At 41.3% G+C, this 22,278-nt stretch overlaps 1 protein-coding gene across 7 annotated transcripts in view; it reads right to left on the bottom strand.

Moving 5' to 3' along the window:
- SCEL (sciellin) overlaps positions 1-22,278 on the bottom strand; it is a 463,522-nt gene that overhangs the window by 325,623 nt on the left and 115,621 nt on the right. For all 7 annotated transcript variants that reach the window (XM_069205234.1, XM_069205233.1, XM_069205232.1 and 4 more), the window contains 3 exons: positions 19,743-19,796; positions 8,876-8,944; positions 440-649 (listed from right to left, as the gene is read on the bottom strand). In XM_069205234.1, coding sequence (XP_069061335.1) covers positions 440-649; positions 8,876-8,944; positions 19,743-19,796 — 333 coding nt within the window. The remainder of the gene's footprint in view (positions 1-439; positions 650-8,875; positions 8,945-19,742; positions 19,797-22,278) is intronic.

Here is a 22,278-nt window from a genome sequence, read left to right on the forward strand (position 1 = left end):
GATTTTATTTATTAGTGAATTCCCAAATGTCAATAGGGAACCATACATTTTAGTGTGCTTGTGAAAATGATGTACCTTATTACATTTTTCTGGTGTAACTTTATTTTCCTAACTCTATAGGGGCAAGAGACTCCACATTGTAAGAATTTGCATGGGTAGGGTTAGAATATTTGAAATAATTCACAAATTACTTTTCTTTCACATCAACAAAAATGTTCTGCTTAATATGAATTATTAGATTATTTCTTATGGCTGTCTCATTTTTAGGCATATCTTTGTAAACTCCCCCTGTTCAGCTTCAAACATTCTTAAATACAAAAGGAAAATTGGCATGTTAAGGCACTAACACATCAACTACACAAATCAAATCAATTCTATGGAAACTACATATTCTCCATATTTTGTACATGAGATACATATTAAGTCAACATATATTTACCTGCCACCCTTAGTAGGTGAAGCTGGAGGGGCTGGTAGTGGCCCCTTGAGCTTACTTTCTTGGTCAGATGGAAGGGGAACTGGTGGGGGTGACACTTTAGGCCTGTCATTCTGAATTGACTGAGGGGGAGTTTTGGGTGGTGATACTTTCGGCTTGGAATCCTTACTATATAATGTGGGCGATGTTGGCTTCTCATCAACTTTTTCAAATCTGAAAGCAAACGAGAAACAGTATTTCATGAGTTATTCTCATTGAAGAATGTAATTCAATTTCTCTGCTTGTTCTTGAAACAGCTGTGGTTGGTGGGTTGGGTTTCTCCACAGAAGACAAATACTTTATAAACTGGTCCTTTTACTGATATTGTACTAATAAGGCCCCAATTATGAGTTAGGCATAGATAGGGGCAGAGAATTAACAATTCTGACTGGTAAATCTGCTCCTCACTATACCTACAACAAGGTCATCCACACGAAACAGGAAACAACAAAGCAAACAGTTTTTCTGAACAGTTTTTCCAGGCAAAATTCATACAACATTCCTAATTCTGTGGGAATTCATGATCACATTTACCTGTGTGCCGAGCAGGTGGTACACATGAGTAATGCCCCTGATGCAACTGATGAGGGCTAGTGTGTCAGAGGGAAGAACAGAATATGGTCTGGCATGCTTCCCCTCTCTCTTAGAAGGGAACTGGATGTGTGCTGGTAACTGGTGTCAGGCTGTGATTGCAACCTACTCCCAAAGTGACTTTCTGACTGGTAAAGCTGATTATGGTGTTCCTGTGCCCAGAAATTCCAGATGTAGGACAGCCTGGCCCCTTAAAATTGAGAAGGGTGGTATTGCACCCAGGGTTACCACTCTCAACTCATATTTGGACTAGACAAAAAAGGAATGGATGGAATGCTTGTAATAATTTCACCCACTGGTAATTACTCATTGCCCCTCCCAGTCCATCTTTATTCAGCACACCATTCCACCTCAGTTTAGACCCAACCGTATGCAAATCTGTCTTGACCCTACTCCAATGGAAATACTACAGCCTGAACTGCCAGGCCAGGTTCTCCCTAAACTAGAACACAAGCAACTTAGGACCAGTTTCAGGCTAGTTAGGACTCGTCACCAGGTGTAGCTTGATTCCAGTAACACAGTGTGCAAGGGACCCACATCTGGGCATACCCGTCCCACTTAGGATTACACAATAAATATATACACAAAAAAAGAGGGATGGAATGCTTGAATTAATCTCAGACACTGGTAATTGCCTAGGGCAGCATACTAGTCCATCCTTATTTTGCACACCATGCCCCCTCAGTTTGGACCTAGCAATATGCAATATGCAATATGCAAATCAGCCTTGACTCTGCTCCAATGGGAACAGTTAGCCTGGACTGCCATGACAGGTCCTCCCTGAAGTGGCGCACAAGCAACATATGAATGATTTCTCCCTAGTTAGAGCTCATCAGCCTGGTATTGCTTGATTCCAGAGACTCAGTGCGTACAGGACCCACGCTTTGGCATATCCATCCCACTAAGGGTGACACACTAAAGTTAACACAAAAAGAATGAATGGAATGCTTTAATTAATTTCAGTCACTGGTAATTACTCAAGAGCACATCCCAGTCTGCTGTTTTTTTGCACACCATCCAACCTCAGTTTGGACCAAGCCATATGCAAATCAGTCTTGACCCTGTTCCAATGGGAGCAGTCAAGCCTTAACTGGCAGACCAGCTCCTTCCTAAAACACAACAGAAGCAACCTAGGACCAGTTTTGCCTGGTAAGAGAGGTTACTGGAAATTACCTGTGGTAACTTCGGAGTAATAGCATATTAAATATAGCAGTCAGCGTGGGGACTATAGCCTTTGCCTTGGATTCAGAACAATTGACTATTTGAACTGCAGGCCAGGTCGTCCCAGAACTGGAACACAAGCAGCTTAGGACTGTTTTTGCCCTAGTTAGGGCTCATTAGCCAGGTACCGCTTGATTCCAGTGGCACAGTGTGCACAGGATCCATGTCTGGGCGTTTCCATCCTAGTTAATGGAACAAACTAAAGTATACCAAAAAGTAATGGAAGGAACTCTTGAATTAATCTCAGCCACTAGTAATTACCTGAGGTGCATCCTAATCCATAATTATTTTGCACACCATGCCACCTCCATATGGACCTAGTTATATGCAAATCAATCTTGTTCCTGTTATAATGGGAACAAACTGGCAGGCCAGGTCCTTCCTGAACCAGAACAGAAGCAACCTAGGACCAGTTTCGCCCAGCATTGGAGGTTACTGAAAATTGACTGTGGTTACTTTGCAGTAAGAGCAAATTAAAGATAGCAGTTAGAGTGGGGAATATTGCTTTTGCCTTAAATTAGAACTATCTATTATAGTGCTCTTTTGAGATCAAGTAGTAATCTTAGGCTTGATTCACAAAGGTAAACTTACAATTTTGTGTAAGTTTAGGATTGTTTGCTATTCACAAAAAGGAATTTACAAGTAATATTTTTATGAGTGCGGAGTCTCCACACATAAAAAGATAGGTCTGTTTATGTGCAGAGACTCTGCACTCGTAAAGATAACTATTCATGAATCCCTTTGTGACTAGCAAACAATCATGTGTAAGTTTACCTTTGTGAGTTGGGCTCACAGTGTCCTAGTGCCACCAGCTAGTCCTCAAGGTGAGGAGACCTGGATCTTTGTTTCACAGTGTCAAACACAAACAGAACACCCCTCTAAGACCACTCAAAAATGTTCCACACAATCATTACAGAAAAATGATAAATTAAATAAAACTAGTCCTACTTTAAGCAAATTACATATCGAATTCCAATATGTCAAACAACAATCCACTTCTTCAGCAGCATTATGCATAGCTTAGTCACACTTGCTAGGCAATGTGAAACAGCCACCCTCAAATACGAAGACAATGGTTGAGCTCTACATTTCATCTTTCTTCCACTCAAGCAAAACCAATACACTCTAAAGGTAAATGAACATAACATGACCATCCACTAGACATCTATCAATTCAATGAAGTTTCACAACCCAAAATGAGTAAGACACAATTAACACGAAACAGCCTCACAATTGTTTATATAACACACCAAATTTTACCAAAAAACAAGCATCACTTACACAACAATCCACTGTGATTCAAACTCTGGTCTACTAGGAAACCAAGATCCCTGTGAAAATGCACACTTCAGAATGCCCAAAAAAGGAACACAATGAGCTGTGTGTTCTAAAAATGTTGGAAATATTTAACAAATCATGATACTAAAAATCTGAATTTGTGGATTCTGGCTTTAAGACCAACGTGTTGTGATGGAAACCTCAGTAATGTATTTTAGTGTTAATGGTAAAACATTATTAAATTGCAGATATGTTTTTGGCCTTAATATTCAATATTTTTACTAACATAGAAAGCAATATTATATTTTATGTGCAAAAATAAAATAAAAACGGTATTATTACATTCTCCTTATATGTACTTTCCCATTCTCATTTTTTTCATTTTTCACTACGTTAACAGTTATACATTAGATCAACAATAACTTTTCAAATGTTTGACTAAGCTCTCTAATTGCATTTTAGGGTTCTAGACACTTTTATTGGGATAAATATTAAATAAATATATATATATATATATATATATATACACAGATATATATATATATATATATATATAATGATATATGTATATATATATGTATATATATATATACATTTGTGTATAGATATATATATATATACATTTACATAAAAGAAACCATTATCTAGGTATTCTTAAATGGTCTTATTGCTGAAGATGACAGAATCTAGTTGTAACTAAAACAGCTATACATTTTGAATACTGATAAATACATTAACCTACAATCCTCAACAGGGTTCCATTCATTTACATTTGCTATGGTAGAGGGACTCATGCTACTCATAACAGCAATTAAGATATCCAGCCCAAGGGAATAAAGAGGGAGAATATTTATTGTGATTTCACAACTCAATCAACACAAATCCAGCAGCTATGTTTGTGTTTGTGTACCTGAAGCAGTTACATCAAGGAACGATTGCACTATAATTAAGTAAAGAGGAAATCCAATTATAGGAATGGCTCAGTTCCCTTTACCAAGTTATGCATTACTAACAATCAACATTAGATAACCTACAATGTTGCTTTGTTTGCTGATGTCAGCTGGGATTTGGAGATTTGTGACATCATTCACTGGAAGGCCTCTATAAGTTTAAAACATATCACTAACCCCTTTAGTCTGGCCATTAGCCAATGGTTGATGTCCACAGTCCCTTGCCAGTCCAACTGTCAGCCACTCACTGACACTGGAGAGAGTTATAAAGACCCCTCTGGTGCGCTTCACGAGAGGGAGACTTTTGGGGGGTTTTGGTCACTGTAATCACAATCATTGCAGTAAAGGTGAAAATAAAATGAGCAGATGGGCTTGTTTCACTTTTACTGAATCAATGCTCAAGAGCATATCTCAGCCCCCAACCACTGAATCTAATGGGAGACACATTGTTGGACTGGGGAGAATCTCCCTTTTCCAATTGTACCTCCACAGAGTGGATCGCTGCTTGAGGATTGCCACAGAAGAACGATCTCCAAGGAAGGATCCACCTACTACCACTAGCCACCAGGGATGGGGGAGCAGCCCCTTGAGCAAGGGCTTTTGCTCCCCCAGGGGGGCATTTATTATTTCACTCTTTCTGCCCCTATGAGGGGCATATGTGAGCAATTATCCCTGAACTCCCCCTGGGGGGGCAGAAAGCCCACTAGATACCAGGGATTTTCTTTCTTAAACAATTACAGGAGTAGGGCTGTCCAGCACGGGCATGCCCATGGGCCCACCCCAAGTAAATGGGCAACAGCCTTTCTGCCCCCCCCCCCCCAGGGAGCAGGTGTTTTTTTCCTCCCAATCTGCCCCAGGGGATCAGAATTTGCACTAAATTGCACTTTCAGAGAAAGGTTATTTTGTTTAAGTAGAGGGAAGGGGCTGCCCATCATGCCCCTACCCCAACTAAATGGGGCAACAGTCTTTATGCCAACTAGGAGGCAGATGGGAGTAATTACCCTACCCCCTGGGGAGGCAGAAAGCCAAACAGACACCAGGGATATTTCTTGTTTAAAATATAGGGGCAGGGGCTTGGTCAAGCTCTCCTCCAAGTAAATGGAAAAACAATATTTCTGCCCCCCACTCCCACTGGAACATATGGGGTAATTACCCTGATCTGCTCCTCCAGGGAAGACAGAAAGACCACTAATCACCAGGTTTTTTTTTTCAATATAGAGGTGGGGGCTGACCACCATGGGCATGGCTATGCCCCCAAACAAATAACTGGGCAACAGTCTTTCTGCCCCCCCCCTCCACCGGGGGGACAGACTAGGATAATGACCCCTAATCTGCCCCACAGGGGGCCAGAAAGCCCACTAGTCAACAGGTTTTTATAAAATAAAAATATACTTGTGGGGGCTCCCCAGCATCGAAATGTCCATGCCCCCTCCTCAAGTAAAATAGGCTACAGTCTTTCTGCCCCCAGGGGAACAGATCGGGTAAATACCCACAATTTTACCCCTGGGAAGCAGAAAGCCCACTAGACACTAGGACTGAATTCAATATTTTTTTGGGTGCAGCAGCCCCAGCCTGGGCCCGTGCTCCTCCACTCTAGTGCCACACAGACTTTCCACCCCTTTCTGAGGATGGGTAGGGAATTAAAGCCCAATCTACCATCACTCACCAAGGGGGACAGAAACCCCACTAGAGTCCAAAGATTTCAAAATGGTGCCAAAACAAAAGGACGGGAGGGCTTACCATGGCATCGAACCGCATCCCTTCCCCACTGGGTTTAATAGTGTCGTTCTGCCCCCTGGGGGCAGATAAGAGGCTTGTTACAATAGGGGAGGTTGTCCCAAACTTGCCCTCAGAGTAGAATATCCACCTGACATCAGGTACTTTGCCTTTGGGGAAAAAAAGTGGTGGAGGTGTTGCACTCTGGCATTAGCCACACACCACCCAAAAAGGGACAAACCAGTATTTTATCTACCCATGGGCAGACAGAAGGTGTGCCCCCAATTTGCTGCTGGGGAGGCAGAAAGCTCTCTGCATGGCAGGGATATGTATTTTTAAATAGGATAATGGGGTGGGTATTGCCCTTCCAAACATCAGACACCACCCTCACCCATAAAACCTCAACAGTCTTTTTGCTCCCCTGCAGACTAAAGTATCCCATTCCAATGGCATGCAAGAGGACATTTAATTTTTTTGGGTTTTGTTTTACTTATTGCCAGGAGAGTGTGGCGAACTTGCAATATTGTTCTAGTTGCAATGGTTGACAATTGCACTTAGGCTTGAGTAGGCTGCCACCTCAAAAAACCTAACAGACCCAGACAGTTATGAAAACTAGACATCTGGGGGAGTCCAAATTGGTGTGCCTTTGCATGTATCACACAAAATATTCTGACCCACAATGCTCTGCAAACCTCAAACTTTGAGAACAGACACATATGTTCCTCCCATTTCTGTGATGGAAAGTTCTGGAATCTGCAGGGAGCCAGGAATTTCCAACCACACAGCATTCTACCAAGTCTCCAGATGAAAACGGTACCTCCCTTGTGTGGGTGGGCCAAGGGACCTTTACACAAAAGGTATTAAAGTGTCACATGGAGAGATCAGCAAAAGGGGTAGCTGCAGGATTTGGAGCTGTGCTTGGGCACAAACATGGAAACCTACCAACCACAGCCATTTTTTAAAACTAAACAACCAGAAGATTCCAGGGTATTGTGCCTTGTGTGAATCCCATGAGGTTTTCTTACCAATAATGCAGAACTTTGCGTGAAATCATGCACTTTCCTTACATTTCTATGATGGAAACTTTCCGGATCCCACATTATTCCTACCACCCAGCATTGCCCCACTTGTGCCAAAAAAAACACTGCTCCACCTGTGTGTTTCGCCTACTGCCAGTGACAGGAACGGATCAAACAGAGGTCAATAGGAGTCCCCTCACAATGGCAAAATGGTTGTTTTTTCCTACTCATTGTGATCTTTATTTCAACAATTTATTTGGGAAAACCTTGAGGGATCTACATATATGACCCCTTGCTGAATTTGTAATGTTTTCTACTTTTCAGAAATCTGTAGATTTCTTGGCTAACCCATGGGTTTCACACTGGTGTCCAACACAAACTAGAAGTAGGTTCAGAGCACAAAAAATAGGAATAAAGGGCTACCTCTTGAAAAATGCCAAAGCTCTGGTTAAAAATGAAAACTTTTTATTCCTAAAATCTCGGAACATGGTGACGTTAGCACAGCACGTCATTTGCTGATGCCATAGACAAACACTTTTATCCTATTTTCCCAAAAAACACAAAATGTAGCTATATGTTGCCTAATTCACAAACCCTGGGTACCTTCAGAATCCACAGGAAGTTGGAAAAAAAAGGACGAAAATTTGGTATAGATACCTTATGTGGAAAAAAGTTATGAAGCCCTGCATCCAAACTACCTCAAATAGCCAAAAAAGAGCTCAGCACTGTCTGGGCAGCAGTTACGGGGTTAAATACTGCAAACCTGTGCAAGCAATCACAAATATTAAACACACTTGTAGCTCACTTTCTGCATTGGTTTCAATTGACAGGGTGCCAGATTTTTTTTAAACTTCTCCTTAATCCGACCTTTCTCTTATTTGGTGGCATTTATTAAACATAATTTAAATTTACGTAAACACAAAACGAGAAATATACAATTTGTTGTGCACCAGGCAAATTGCATATGCTCACTTCCAAGTCGAATTTTCATGTGCTGCTCTCAGACAATTTACAGCTTTGCTATTCCTCGCCCATCATTTTTGTCCCAATCGCCCCATGTTGACTCTTTTAGATCTTTGTAGGAATTTAATGAATGTAATGGTCTAGTAATCTAATAATATGATGTCAAATTAATAACATTGACTGTTGGGAAATGAGTATATTCTTGGACACATCAAGACGTTTTAAGGAAGCACTGTATTCTTTGCAAGATATAGGTTAAACCTAGTTTAATGGCTTCATCTCATTTTTTAGAAAAACTAGAATGGAGAACACTTGGCTCAAATATTGGTGCAACAATGGAATGTACGTGTTCCAAGTTAATGTATTCAGCTCCTTGAACAAGACTTTAACTAAGGCAAAGCCCCTTCACCCAAATATTTTCTCGATATGGAATATGATGTTTGTCTTTTCTTTTTCTCTAAAACGCTCAGGGAGACTAGCCTTGGAAGTATTAAGACGTTGTGTGTCTGAGGAACCACGATACCCACTTGAAATCATGCATTTTAAATTGTGGTCATAGTTCGAGGTAGCATGTGGTATACTCAGAGCATATAACCAGGAAACAGAGCAAAATGGAAGTCAATGTAATTTGTGGAATTCATTGTAGGAAATAGTGACATTACCTTGCCCTCGCACTTTCAACCAGATTAGATCTTGGCTTTTCATTAGATGAGTCTGAAGAATAGGTGGTACTAGAAAACACGAAGTGAAATGGGCATGGTTATTTGACTACATTATGCACTTATCAGGTACAGAAGTGGTTTAATGGCAGGTACTGTTGTAATATTCAGATAGTAGAATGTAGGTAGATTATTACAGACAAACAAACAGGCAGCCCGAGGAACGGGTTTAGGCATAAATCCATCGTATTCTGTTCGCAGTAAAGGTATATATGGAAACTTTCACGTAGCATATGTATGACCCAGTCAGAATCCCGAGTTAAAATGTCATGTCACTATTATTTAAAAAAAACATATTAGGTAACAGTCTTGAAACCACTTCCTCTGTGACTTCGTTACCTGTGCATTGTAAAATGCTGATACCCGGGTACATCAGCGTATTCATGGGTGTCAGAATTCTAAATCTTACTGTAAAATCTGGCAATCATAATGTTTGCCCAAAAAAATCGGCAAGACAAATCTGCCAAACTTTACTGATTGAAAATGCTCCGTAAATACCAGGAAGCAGCAAAATCTATGAGTTGGCTCACATTTTCAGAGAAAAACTCATAATTGCTTTTATTCATCATGTCCGAAAAATGTTTTTAATAATCAACCACAGGGTATGTTTACCTGTCAATACGATAAAGGTGCAACCACAAAGGACCAGTAAGCAGGGTCTATGTGATTGTTTTCACTTTTATTGTTGGTAAATACCTGTTATGCCTCCAACTATGTCTGGGAGTATACATCTTAGAACATAGAACAGATATATCTGTTCTCACAGACTTGGCACAATAAAATAAGTTCTTGGGAATCAGCACGTGGGAGCAGCTCGTTAATTCATGGTATATGCAGTAACTTCTATTAGGGCACATTCTGTAATACTAGACTTTGCAGAAAACACATTACCTTTGCAGTTTTATCCAGATGAGTTTCAACAGGTCAAACAAGGCAGACGTTTCTGAGGAAAATATTTTGTAAATCCTGGGGCATGTAGATTTTGATTACTTTGCCACTGAAATCTTCATGTTGTGTTCTATTTTGGAGGCACAACTCAGAATGGGAGCCTATTATCACACCTGATAAATTCCTAACACTTTGGTGTTGAGCAAGGTTGCCAATAGTTGTACTCTGCATATCATGCAAAGATGCTTCACCTAATTTTGTTTCCTGAAAAGGTTTCTACCAAAAAATGGTTGTTGAAAAAATATATCTTTCTCACTTTTTTTTGGCGTGAGAGCTCCCACAAAAGTATTTTTTCAGAGATTGTTTTCTCCACCAAACGTGTTTAATAGCTCAAGTTTTCTTTCCCTTTTTGTGTTTGTGTTTTTTTATATTTGAAAACTTTGCAAAATTCACAAACAACACTGATAAAAACAACCTTATGGAGAAAAACAATCACATCGTTTACACCCCTCAATAAAAACTAACCAAAGCCCAGCAATCTGAAAAAATCACTTAACTCTGCCGAATTTAAACAACTTTGCAGGATAAGCCCGAGGAACGTTTGGTTATTTAACATGAATGACAAGTCAACCCACCAAAAGAAACTCTATCACTAACAAGCAAGCATTGGTAAAACCAATACATCGGGTATTGGCTCAGATCTTTTGGCTTTGCCAATAATTAATTGGTTTGTGCGTGCTATTTGTATCAAGGCATGCACTCTACATACCAAAGTTTGTCTAAAACCATTTTTTTCAAAAACACATGTTACGTATGTAATGCCTTGTACTGAGAGGAACTACTTATTGTGCGGATGTGCATGCTGTGGAAGAGCAGAATGCCACGACTCACAGGGGAGTTGAAGGGGGAAATGGGCTGATCCTGTGTCTCATATGTCATATGCTGTGGCGGGTGGAAGAAAAAAGTGAATGACACTTAAGTAGACTGATGGAATAAGAGGGATGACTGAAAGTCCTAATACATATATGTATATAAGATGTATATATATTCTTTCAAAAAGAAAGGTCTTGGCTAATGCCACACCTGAAAAGTAGCCACATGAGGGAGGCAGAAAAGTAAGAACTAATGGAGCTTTTGTCTTTCATCTCAAAACTGTCTTTCATCTCAAAACTGTAAGGAAAACCATGCAGCTTGAGAAGGACTTAGGGGCTTTTTTAGCCTTAATACTTCCTCTCTATTCTCAGTGAACATTGCTACAGGCAGTGGTGTAACATAAAATTATGGGGCACCCAAGCACAATGTGAAGAGGGGCCACGGGTCTCCAATATTGTAACACATATTCATTGGCTTTGGAAGGAATGGGGCCCCTCTGAAGGGTTTGTAGGACCCTGGAGGGTTGGAGGGGCATGTACTGCAGAGGCATTAGGGGCCTGTGAATAACCCCTGCAATGAGAGGTTAGGTGGAGTCATGTCCTCACTGAAGCCAGAGTGCAGGCTCGAATGCTGACATGCTGACAACTCAGGCCACTTCATCAGCGATTAACTTGTTAAAAAAAAAAGTACAGAGGTCTAGAGTTTTTCCTTTTGACCGCCCTCTGGTGTTGCTAAATGTCAGGTTGCACAATGTTAAGATAGTATGACTTTGCACTGATGCATTTATATCTGATTAATACCATTTTCACTTTGTTCTCTCCTTCTGTCATTGTTTTTCCATATTTTTCTTCCTTCTTTCTCCCTTTTGTTCCTTTTTCCCTCTTGCTCTGTGTAAAAGTCTGGTGGGGAAGAATTATTCCTGGTCCCCAAAAATTAGAGTTGATTGTGCAACCACTAGCAACAGTCTGCAAAATGTAAGCACTGCACATGATTTCTGCTTTTTTCCTAAACGTCCTGCCTTTGAGAAGATGCCTGTGACAGCATGACATTACCCATATATTCAAATGAAGGCAGGGTAATAAATATGTTATTGTCATTGTTGGGAAAGAAGATGATCATCATGTCTAGGGGTGTGCGACTTGGGAAATCAAGAGACCATCAGTTTCATAATGATGTGGGGTTATTTTAGCGTTTTACATGATCACATTAATTTAGATCTGGGCCTAAGGCCTGTGCCATTTCACCTGCATGTCATTGTATTCCTTTTATTATATTAGCAAAGCTTCATTTTAGTGGAGATAATTTATTATTTGCATCAGTTGCCCTTTCATGCGGAAGTTGTTGTTGGTTCCTTTGCACAAGATTTCATCTTGTGCTCAGCCCAAGGCTGTCCGTGATTATTTACTGGGTATTGCCGGTCCAAAGAGTAGAATGTCTACCTTATATAGAAAAGACATGTTATCACGTCAGGGCAGTTCTTAGAACAATAACATATTTTATTATGAAACAACAAACTGCCGCAAACCAGGTTAGAAGGGACATTCCAGTCAGCCAGCCATCATATGCGGCACTCTGTCATTGCAGTTCTGCTGAACACAGCATCTTCTCTCCATCCACTTGGGAGGACTGCCATCAGAACAACAGATCTCTTCTCTGCCTATCGCACAGGTATGGGGATTGGGTTTCCTTGAAGTGACTAGACGGGCAGATTAGGGTTAACACTGCTATTGCTCTCATGTAGATTTTTAGTGGTGCAGGTAGGGATTTTAGGTTCAGTATTGGGACAGTATGGTGGGACTTTTCAGCTGTTTTACTTTTCTGGTCACCACAATAATAGTGTTGTGTTTCATTGTCCTAATAATCACAATTCTTGCCTTTCTACATAGAACGCAGTACCTTTAGCAAAATGTATTGAACCAAGTCCTGATTCTGTTTGTCTTTTGCATGTATGAGGCTATTGCAACTGAGAGAAAGGGGTAAGATCAGTTCCACCATGACTTCCTTGAGAAGTCACAGAATATCATGCCTCATGCTGCCACAAATCATCTTTTCTCTTGGGTTTTGGTGAGGAGCTGCTATCTATCCGAAAGGGTTAGGCCGACAGCTATTAGACAGTGTGGTATCAGACTCAGTCCCCCACAAATGGGGGTGCTGCCACCCTAATCAAGCAGTCTTGTCCCCATGATGACAGTCCTAGAACAAGAAAGACTGCAACTTGTGTACAGTTGAATTAAGTAAAGACAGTGGCACCCAGTGCCAGAGAAAAATCGACTTCACTGTCCAATTGGCAAGGTACGGAATACTGCTGCTCTGCTGCAGTCTGCTCTCATAGGGTCTGCCCCATAAATGTCCCTTGCCTCACCTCCGACTCATGGATCCACCCCTTCTGTTGTAGTCCCAGAGGTCAGGGAATCCTTTCAAACTCACCCCTAACCACCAGCCCATCTCAAAGCTTCAGCTACCCAAACTCACTCAGTCATCACCACAGCCACCTGCTCGTCCCCTGCCATAATGGAAATCGCAGAAAGCCATTTCCAGGCCGCTGGATGTCCTGCCCAACATGGGTAGGATTTCATGTGGTTGAGAAACAGCCCAATTGTGTTGGCATGCAGGTATGGAACTTTTTATAGCTGATGCAAAGTTACCAAATTTCCCACAATGCCCAAGCAAATGTTTTACATTCTAACAACTCCAACCATGGCTTACTAACTGGTCATTTTATGTGAGTTTGGTCCATCCTCATACTCAATGGAACAATCTTAACTATATAGAAGAAATACATTAAAACTACATGTAAATTAAATATCAGGAGTACATTTTTTGTACTTCTGTTTTAGTTGACATACTGAATCTGTAAGAATCTGAATTCCGAGTCAACCACAGCACTGTGACAGCCCTGATCGCAGCCACTGATGACATCAGGGCCCTCCTGGATCACAGCAAAATGGCAGCCCTCATCCTCCTGGACCTGTCAGTCACCTTCAACAACGTCTCCCATCACATCTTGATCCACAGACTGCACCACACTGGAATCCAGGGAAATGCCCTCAAATTGATTGGCTCATACGTCACCAGAAGAACCCAGTAACTCTGTCTTCACCATTCGCATCAGAACCCCCAAAAAAGATCTGTGGTGTCCTCTGGGCATCATCCCTTAGCCACACCCTTTATAATAAGTACATGACCCCCCTGGCCAACACCCTCAGATTGCACAGACTCAACATCATCTCCTACGCCGACGATACCTAGCTCATCCTCTCACTGTCAGAAGACCCCTCCACCACGAGAACCAACTTCCACAGATGTATGGTAGACATTGCAAACTGGATGAAGGACAAGATGGAAGTCCTCATCACTATGAACCACAACTCATCCTGGAATGACACATGGTGGCCTGTTGAACTCAGCCCAATCCCTACAGACCACACCCACAACCTCAGCATCATCTTGGACAGCAACAGGTAAACACAGTCTTTTGGTCCTACTTCCAGACCGTATGAATGCTCCACAAGATCTTCAGATGGCTCCCAGTCAATACCAGAAGGACCATCACACAGGCCCTCATCACCAGCAGGCTGGACTACAGGAACACACTCTAAATATAAATCACCACACATCTCCAGGAAAAGACTACAGACAATACAAAATTTACTGTCAAGACTCATCCTCAACCTCCCCAGATAGATCCACATCACACCGCACCTCAAGAAGCTGCACTGCTTTTTGATCCAGAAGAGATGCCAGTTAAATATGTTGGCCCCTGCATACAAAGCTCTGCATAATGAAGGACCAGCATACATCAACAATCGATTGACCTGCCATCAACTGACCAGAAGGTATTCTGCAGCACACATAGAAAGAGGAATATGCCTCTGATTGTTTTTGTGAAGGAAGGCACCCCTTCCTGTACAAAAACAATCCTGCATGCAATGCAGCCACCCTTAAACTGTAGTGCAAGGCTCCCTGCGTTGGTGTTAGGCAACCCATTGTGCACCAGCGCAGGGGAAAAGGGTATACACCACATTCTGCCCTTTCCCAGTGATGCAGTGCAGCACAGGGAGGTGATGCTACACTGCACCACTTTGCCATAAATATAATCCTATATGCGCTGTATGCAGAGGAATTATAATGCAGACTGGCTCACAACTCCATTTTCCACCAGAGCATGTGCTCATGATGATTGTACTACTGAGTATCAACATCAACAATATTGTGGTACAAGAATATCGAGGAAAGAATATCGAGGGACAAAATATCAAAAGGTAAGTGCATGTAAGGAAGTATAGAATTGCTATTCCTAACTCCACATCTATGTATGTTGAAGATGCATGTACCTCCTAGGTACATATATGTGGTTAGGTATACAAAATCTAGACTTACTTGCCTGTTGATGTTTTTTTCGATATTTTGTCCTTGATAATCTGTCCCACAAACACTTTGGGTTCGATGTTCAGGGTGCACACCAATCATGATATGGCCAACGGTCTTTTTGTTTAACAGAGAGTTTCAAAAGTGTGATTAGGCCATGGTCAAAAGATACACTGAGGCCCCTGTTGAGAGTTTAAACTACCAGAATACCACCTGTAAACACCTTACTGTTAAGGACTCATCTAAGGTTCACCAAGGGTTTCATTGCCTTGGCCATGCCAAGATGTGTTTTCTGTCTTCCGGCCCTTTGTTCACTTTTATTCTCTCTGTCTCGAATGCAGACTAATATGTAGTAGTCAGGTTCACTGCTGGATTCTCCTTATTGAATAGGGAAGAGGTTTAAAGAAAGAACTTGCCATTCTTCCGACAGTGAAAATGGTTCCTGTGGCCTGTGCAACATATGTGCATAGCTGCACTAGACAAAAGGGAAAGAAAGAGAGAGGGAACAATGAAGAGAAAGAAAAACAATTTAAAGCTGTAACGTTTAAAAGGAGAAGCAAAAAGGGAAAGGAGAAGTGGGAAGGAGAAAGGAAAGAGGGAGAGGAAGGTGGAAAGAAAATGGAAATGGAAATGGAATTGGAGCAGGAAAGTGAACAGGAAAGGGAAGATAATCAGTAAGGAATGAAAATGAGAAATAGAAGGAGAAGGAATGGGAGGTAGAGCAAAAGAGAAAATAGACTGAGTCGAAAGCTGAACATGAAAAATAAAAAGGGAGTACAAAGAACATGGAGGAAATGTAGAAAGAGAAAGGGGGAGATACAAAGAGAGAAGAATACAGAAAAGGAAGAAGAAAAGTACAGGGAGAGAAATGTGACAGGGGGATGTAGTGAGAGACAGAAAATGATTCTGAAAGGAAGACTGGGTGAGTGAGTAGAAGAAACAGAGACAGAAAGAGAGGGAAGAGGAGAAGTACTGGAGAGAGACAAATAGAAGTAGAGGCGGAAAGAGTGACAGAAAGAAAAACAGAGACAGCAGGAGAAAGGGAAGAGGCGTAGGGAGAAAGAGTGATAACGTGTGCGTGAGAGAGAACAGAAGAGAAAAATAGAGAGGGAGAGTGAAAGGCGAGGACAGAGTGAGAGAAGGGGCGTAGGCGGGATAGAGAAGGAAACAGGAAGTTAAAAGAAAGCAAAGAGAAAAAAAGAAAGAGAGAATGTGAAAGTGAAAGTGAAGGGGATGCAGGGGAAGAATAAAATGCAAGAGTTGGATGATAGTGTTAGGAACAGTAGGATTTAGAGAGTGGGAAGAGAGAGCACGGTTGAGGTGAAAGTGATTCAAACAGTGGGAATGAAGAGAGTGAAAGAGAGAAGTACAAAGATATAGATGAGCAATGGAAGGGGAGAAGGAGATTAGTGAGTTTAGGAGCAGGTGTTTCCAGATGGGTGTTCAGTCAACTGTGTCTTAGGAACGACAATGACCAATCTCTAATTAGGGTCATACTGCCCATTTGAGAATTTTGATAAGCACCCCATGGTCTGCAGGCTAATGGTTGCTTTTAGGGCTAAGTGGGCTGCTATAACCTGACTATAAAAGTACTTAGCCAAAATATTTGAAATGTTGTGTTGTAGTATGCACTAATGTTTTCCCCAAAATGTATTCATCGATTATCCAAATAAACCATGTAAATGGTCCGGCTTGCTCACTACAGTTCCTCAGCCATCCAGTGCTTTGCTGATTCGAGCACTTTTGCTAGATAGCTTTGGTCCCATTTCGGCCCAGCTTCTAATAAAAATCATTCTATGAAAAATGTGAATAAAATGTTTACAAAAAGCTGCTCACTAAAAATAGGAAAGTACGCTTTCCGTGAGGGCAACTCGTGTTAGGGCCCGTCATCCTGTCATTTCTAGGCCCCTTAAAGTCATTTAAATAACGATATAATTTGGATGACGTAATATTGTACTTAATGTGCCTATCAACGTGCTGTTAACCACTTACGGGAGACTTCAACGACCCGGAACTACTACTCCTTTCTCCCTTCAGTTACAGAGACACTTTAATGTAAAGACAAACTACGCTAGTCTCAAGGCCACACCACCACACGACAGCAGCAAACGTGACAGTGAACTCATTCACAAAATGGCGCAGCTTTCTTTTATACATCTCTGTTTGCTACTAAAAATCTAAATGTAATATGAAACATTTAAGGCAGCACTAGGGTGTTTAGTGAAGGAATAGGATTTCAAAATATGGAAACATTCATTTTATGAATGTATTACCACATTGTTTCGATACAATGTGCACAATAAAAGAAACATTCACACAAGCGAACTGTTGTCATACCACGGGCACACAAGGCGGCGGTAAGCAAGTTACAGGAGAAGGAAACGATAACATTATTTATTATTCCCAGCACTCGTGCGTAGAGGGCAGGTTCCAAGTATAAGTATTTATATCTATATCAGATGTTACTGTCGGGCTCTAAAGATTGACAGGAAAAGTATTCTCTGTTTTCAAGGAAAGATATTTCTTTCTTACTATTTTCTAAGTCTACACTGCGCAGCTATCCCTCATAAGATTGGCAGATTAGTTTCACGAGCTGCTGTCTAGATCGGTAGCAGGCAGCCACAAATGGCATTTCATCTATTGCGCCTCCTATTTTGCTACCCACTTGAAAGATGCAGGATTTATTTAGAAATAATTGGCTGCTTATTTTACAATTGCCATGAAAGAAACCATCAGCTATACTACGCGACCGGTTTTATTTTCCTCTTACACAGCAATACCGATCTCTGACAGGCGTCTTCCAGCATCATTCGCGTGCTGTCGCTTAGCAACTGACAACGGTGCATCAAAAATGCCAATGTTGAATCTGTTCAAATATAGCCATCACGGTGTTTTTCTCGGATGAGGCTGCAATCTGATTTGACTCTCAGAGATCAGCACGGGTCAAATCCTGCCTGCGGGGCATACACTGAGCTGCACAATGCCTGGGCAGCATCGTGTTGAAACCTTTACGGGAATTGTAGGTTTCTGAATGCGAGCTCACGGCTGCTTGCAAGCACAGAAGAAAGAAAGACATTGAAGAATCTTGGGCTTCCAATGCGCTTACAGAGGCGAATGCCTTTGGTAGACGTACCATACCAAGAATTTATGTTATTAAAGAAATGCACATATGTTTTCTATAATTTAATCAAAATGGGGCGGCCATCTTGTGTATGCATTATAGCCATTCATTTGCATTTCTTGAATCATGCTTAATGAAAAGACTGAGTCCAGAACTGGCTGGTCGGGATTTGGGGGAGGGATAAGTAGTTTGGGTCAATTAATGTTTTTTTTAAATTATCTTTAATTTTCATGAAATATCATAAAGACAATTGATAATGGAATCCGTTAGCAAGATATTAAAACAAATATTTTCAAATACTACATTGATTTTGCCATATATGGAACATAAAGACAATTACCCTCTCATCAGTGTTAGGCCTGGCATCCTTGGCGTGGTTTCCCCTAACTTTTTGGGCTTCTGACCTCCTGTTTGCTGACTTTGTTTTGCTGGCTTTAAGACTCAGGGCACTTTAACACTGCTGATCAATGCTAAAGCGCAAGTGCTCTTTCCTTAAAACATAATAACATTGGCTTATCCACAATTGGCATGTTTAATTTATTTATAAGTCCCTAATAAAGTGCTCTACCTGTCCCCAGGGCCTGTAAATTAAATAATAGTGGTGGGCTTGCAGCACTGATTGTGCCACCCACAGCATTAGCCCTTCAAACATGGCTCAGGCTTGCCATTGCAGTGTTAAACTGCCATGTTGACCTGGCAAGTTAATCCCCTTGCCAGGCCCACGCCTTCCTTTTAAATACATATGTCATCCCTAAAGGTAGGATCTGGACAGTCCCAAGGGCAGGGTGCAGTATATTTAAAAGGTTGGACATGTACCTTTAAGTTCATAAAGGCCATTCAGTTCATTAAGTTCATAAAGGTAAGTTCAACCATATTCAGGTTGTGAAAAACTCTTAAATTAGTTTTTCACCACTACAAGACCCCTCTCTCCCATAGATTGGGAATGACTTATTACATTTTGTAAGTGTAATTTCAAATTGGGAAGAGATGGGACCCCCAAGTTTTGTGCCTCTGGAATCACAATTTAAAATCACAACGTATGGTGAAGTCCGATTTGAAATTGTAATCTGAAAATGCCACTTTTAGAAAGTTGGCATTTTCTTACTTTAAATTATCTAGTGCCTCTGTCTGTCACTGAATACACATCTGGGTGGGTGACAGACATGTGTTCCCTCCAGAAAGCCACACACAAAGGGAGCTTAGTTGTGACTGAGTGGCCATTTGCATGTTTGTGGGCCATCCTGTGCAGGATGGGAGGGAGGAGTTGCCATACCTGCACAGGCAGTGTCCTGAGTCCACACAAAAGGCTGCATAACCCTCTGTAGTATGTCTGGCTCCGGGGCAGAAAGGCAGGCCAAATGGATAGAATAATGGGGAAACACCATTTTTTTTTCAAAAGAACTGAAGTCAACAAAACTGATGGATATAGTAAATAAGAAAACACTTTCATGGGCCTCGTGTATGACATGTCATCCTTGACCCTGAGACCCTAAGCCATATATCAAAAGACCTTTCCTCAACCACCTCCATGTTAACATAAGTTGTTTCAAAGGTACTTACTCAGTTGTCTCAACAGTGGTTGTGAAGGTCTTATTTGACGGGGACCAAGACTGCCTGAAAAATAAGAGACATGGCTAATTTAATCAGACCAGGTTTCCATTTTAAATTCAGACACAGTGTGGAAGCATTGCATGAACAAGCATTGGTAAAGCCAACTGGACTGCCTTTTAAATTTTGAGCTATTGGCTTTGGCAATCCTTGTTGGCAGTAGCATGCAAAAGCCTGCATTAAGATACATGCATAGGCATGGCCGCCAGTCGTGGCATGCATTTTATATGGATGAACAACCCATTCTAAAATAGCCACCAATGTGCATGCATTGTGACACATGCGCACTCATTTGTGATGTGTCTTGGCTCGTCATGAGGCATGTGTCTGCATGCGTCAGTACACTTGGAGCCCATTTTTAATTTTCCTTTGTAACATGGGAGATAGCCACATTAGAACAAGAAGTAAAAAAAAGGTGAAAGAACAGTTAAAAATATGAGCACAGCATGACAAAGAAAGCAAGTAGCCTGCCCTTCCTTTGCAGCTGCCAAGCCCTAAAAATATTTACTAAAAATCACATTGCCAGTGGGATGAGGAGCATCGGTGGGAGAGGGAAACGGGAACACAACGAAATAAAGTGGGAAAAGGGAACGAGAGTAGGAAACACAGGTACTCCACTGGAGTTTTGAATACCAAAAGAATAAAAGAGACCCCCTCAAGTGTGCCATGGAAGGATACAAAGTATCCAATTAGAACAATGGGAGGACAAACTAATCAGTGGGACAAACACAAGAATACAGAGGACAGCCATTGAATTAGGAACAGACAAATGAGCTAGACAACAAATTCATTAAATCATTAGCAAGAGACTAACCCAAATCCCATTATTATCAATGTTATTAAGTGGAAACAATAGGCCTCATTGCAGCAGCTGGTGATGAGAAAAAACAGCTAAGTTACTAAATTCACATTTTTTTATTTTCTTTAGTGTTTTGTTTAGGCCATTCCTTGTTCCTTGTTCAATTTTGCTGCACTTGCTGTAATAACTGAAGCGTCTTTTAGACTTATGATTATACAATATTTCCGATCAAAAACATGACCCTAGTAATAAACAAAGAATTTGCAAGTAGTTCACCTCTCTTGAAACACCTGTAAAACCTTTCTTGTAAAGAGTAATTGCCTTTTCAGTGATAGTTAAAAAAGGAAAACACCAACATTTGATGTGTGTGTTCATGATGGTGTTTCTTTAGAGGCAAAAATAATGTGAACTGTATAAATGCATATTGCAGCATGATTTACAAATGCACATTTTACACGTACTGGAAAATCTACTTTAGTTTTAATACTTTCGATGTTTTCTGTATTAATTGTAGTTTTGCTTGCTGTTCTGGCACTTTTCTGACTGAATACCTGTTCAGCAATAAGGTTTTCCTGGCTTGTGCATGTGGAATCGAAATAAAGCCTATTTTTTTTATTTTTTCCAATTCAGTTCTTTGACCTATCTCTGCCAAGGATCAGAGGTGGCTCCTCCGCAATGGCGGAAGGGCTTTGCCCCCCTGGCGAAGAGCCAGCAGATGAAAAATTAATACAATAGCTTGCTATTGTTTTATTTTAGTGCAGGGCGGTGTTGGGGCACGGGAGGTGTGAGGGGGGAGGAGCAGAGAGTGCACCTAAGTGTGCATGTATGTTTGGCCGGCTGTCTTGGGCCAGTCAAACCCAAATGCACACTTAGGTGTACACAGCCAGGCTGGGGAAACTGCACAGACCCCAGGGCTGTGTTTGAGTGGCAGTCCAAGCCTCTCAGACAAATTATTTTGCTGCTTGAATGCTGAGTTCAGCATGAAAGCAGTGCCAGGACTGCTGGGGAGCCTAGGCTGGTGTCCCATTGAATGGTGGGACACCAGAAGAGGAGCGAGGCGGCAGGAGGCGGTGGCGATGACAAGAACTGTAAGTGTTTTTTTGTTTCCCCCGTTTCCGTCATTGCCCCCATCACCCTTTTGACATTTGCGGCATTTGCGACATTTATATGTCACACAGACATGTTCAGTTGCTCATGTGTGCATGAATGAGTGGACGTTTTTATAGCACTCCTGGCACCCCTTATCATTACGCACATTACTGGTCCTCCAGAGAGTAGTCAAGGTCCCAGGACTATTCGACTATTTGCCTTCTTACAAGAGGCATTTTAGAGTACATAAAGTAGTGCTCCTGTAGTACTCTTTTAGATACTCTTACATGTCTTTACAAATTGGCCCCATAAGTTCTAAAATAGGATTTTTCAGGGAATAGTTAAGTACAATTCGTACAAATATAAAGGGCTGTGCTATCTTGCACTTTTATTAACCAGAGTTGGATGTTTCAAGGCCGATTTGCAAAATCATGTAGGAGAATGTAAAAGAATATTCCTGTGGTACTATTTCTGTATTCCTAGAAGGTGTTGTAAATAGACCCTATAGAAATTTTAATTTGCCTTAGTTTAGGATAGTAATCCTCATAACTAAGGGTTGAATAGGAAGTGTTTCGGGTTCAAGCTCCCCAAAAACCGAAA

This window comes from Pleurodeles waltl, chromosome 8, assembly GCF_031143425.1.
Source record: "Pleurodeles waltl isolate 20211129_DDA chromosome 8, aPleWal1.hap1.20221129, whole genome shotgun sequence".
Lineage (NCBI taxonomy): Eukaryota > Metazoa > Chordata > Amphibia > Caudata > Salamandridae > Pleurodeles > Pleurodeles waltl.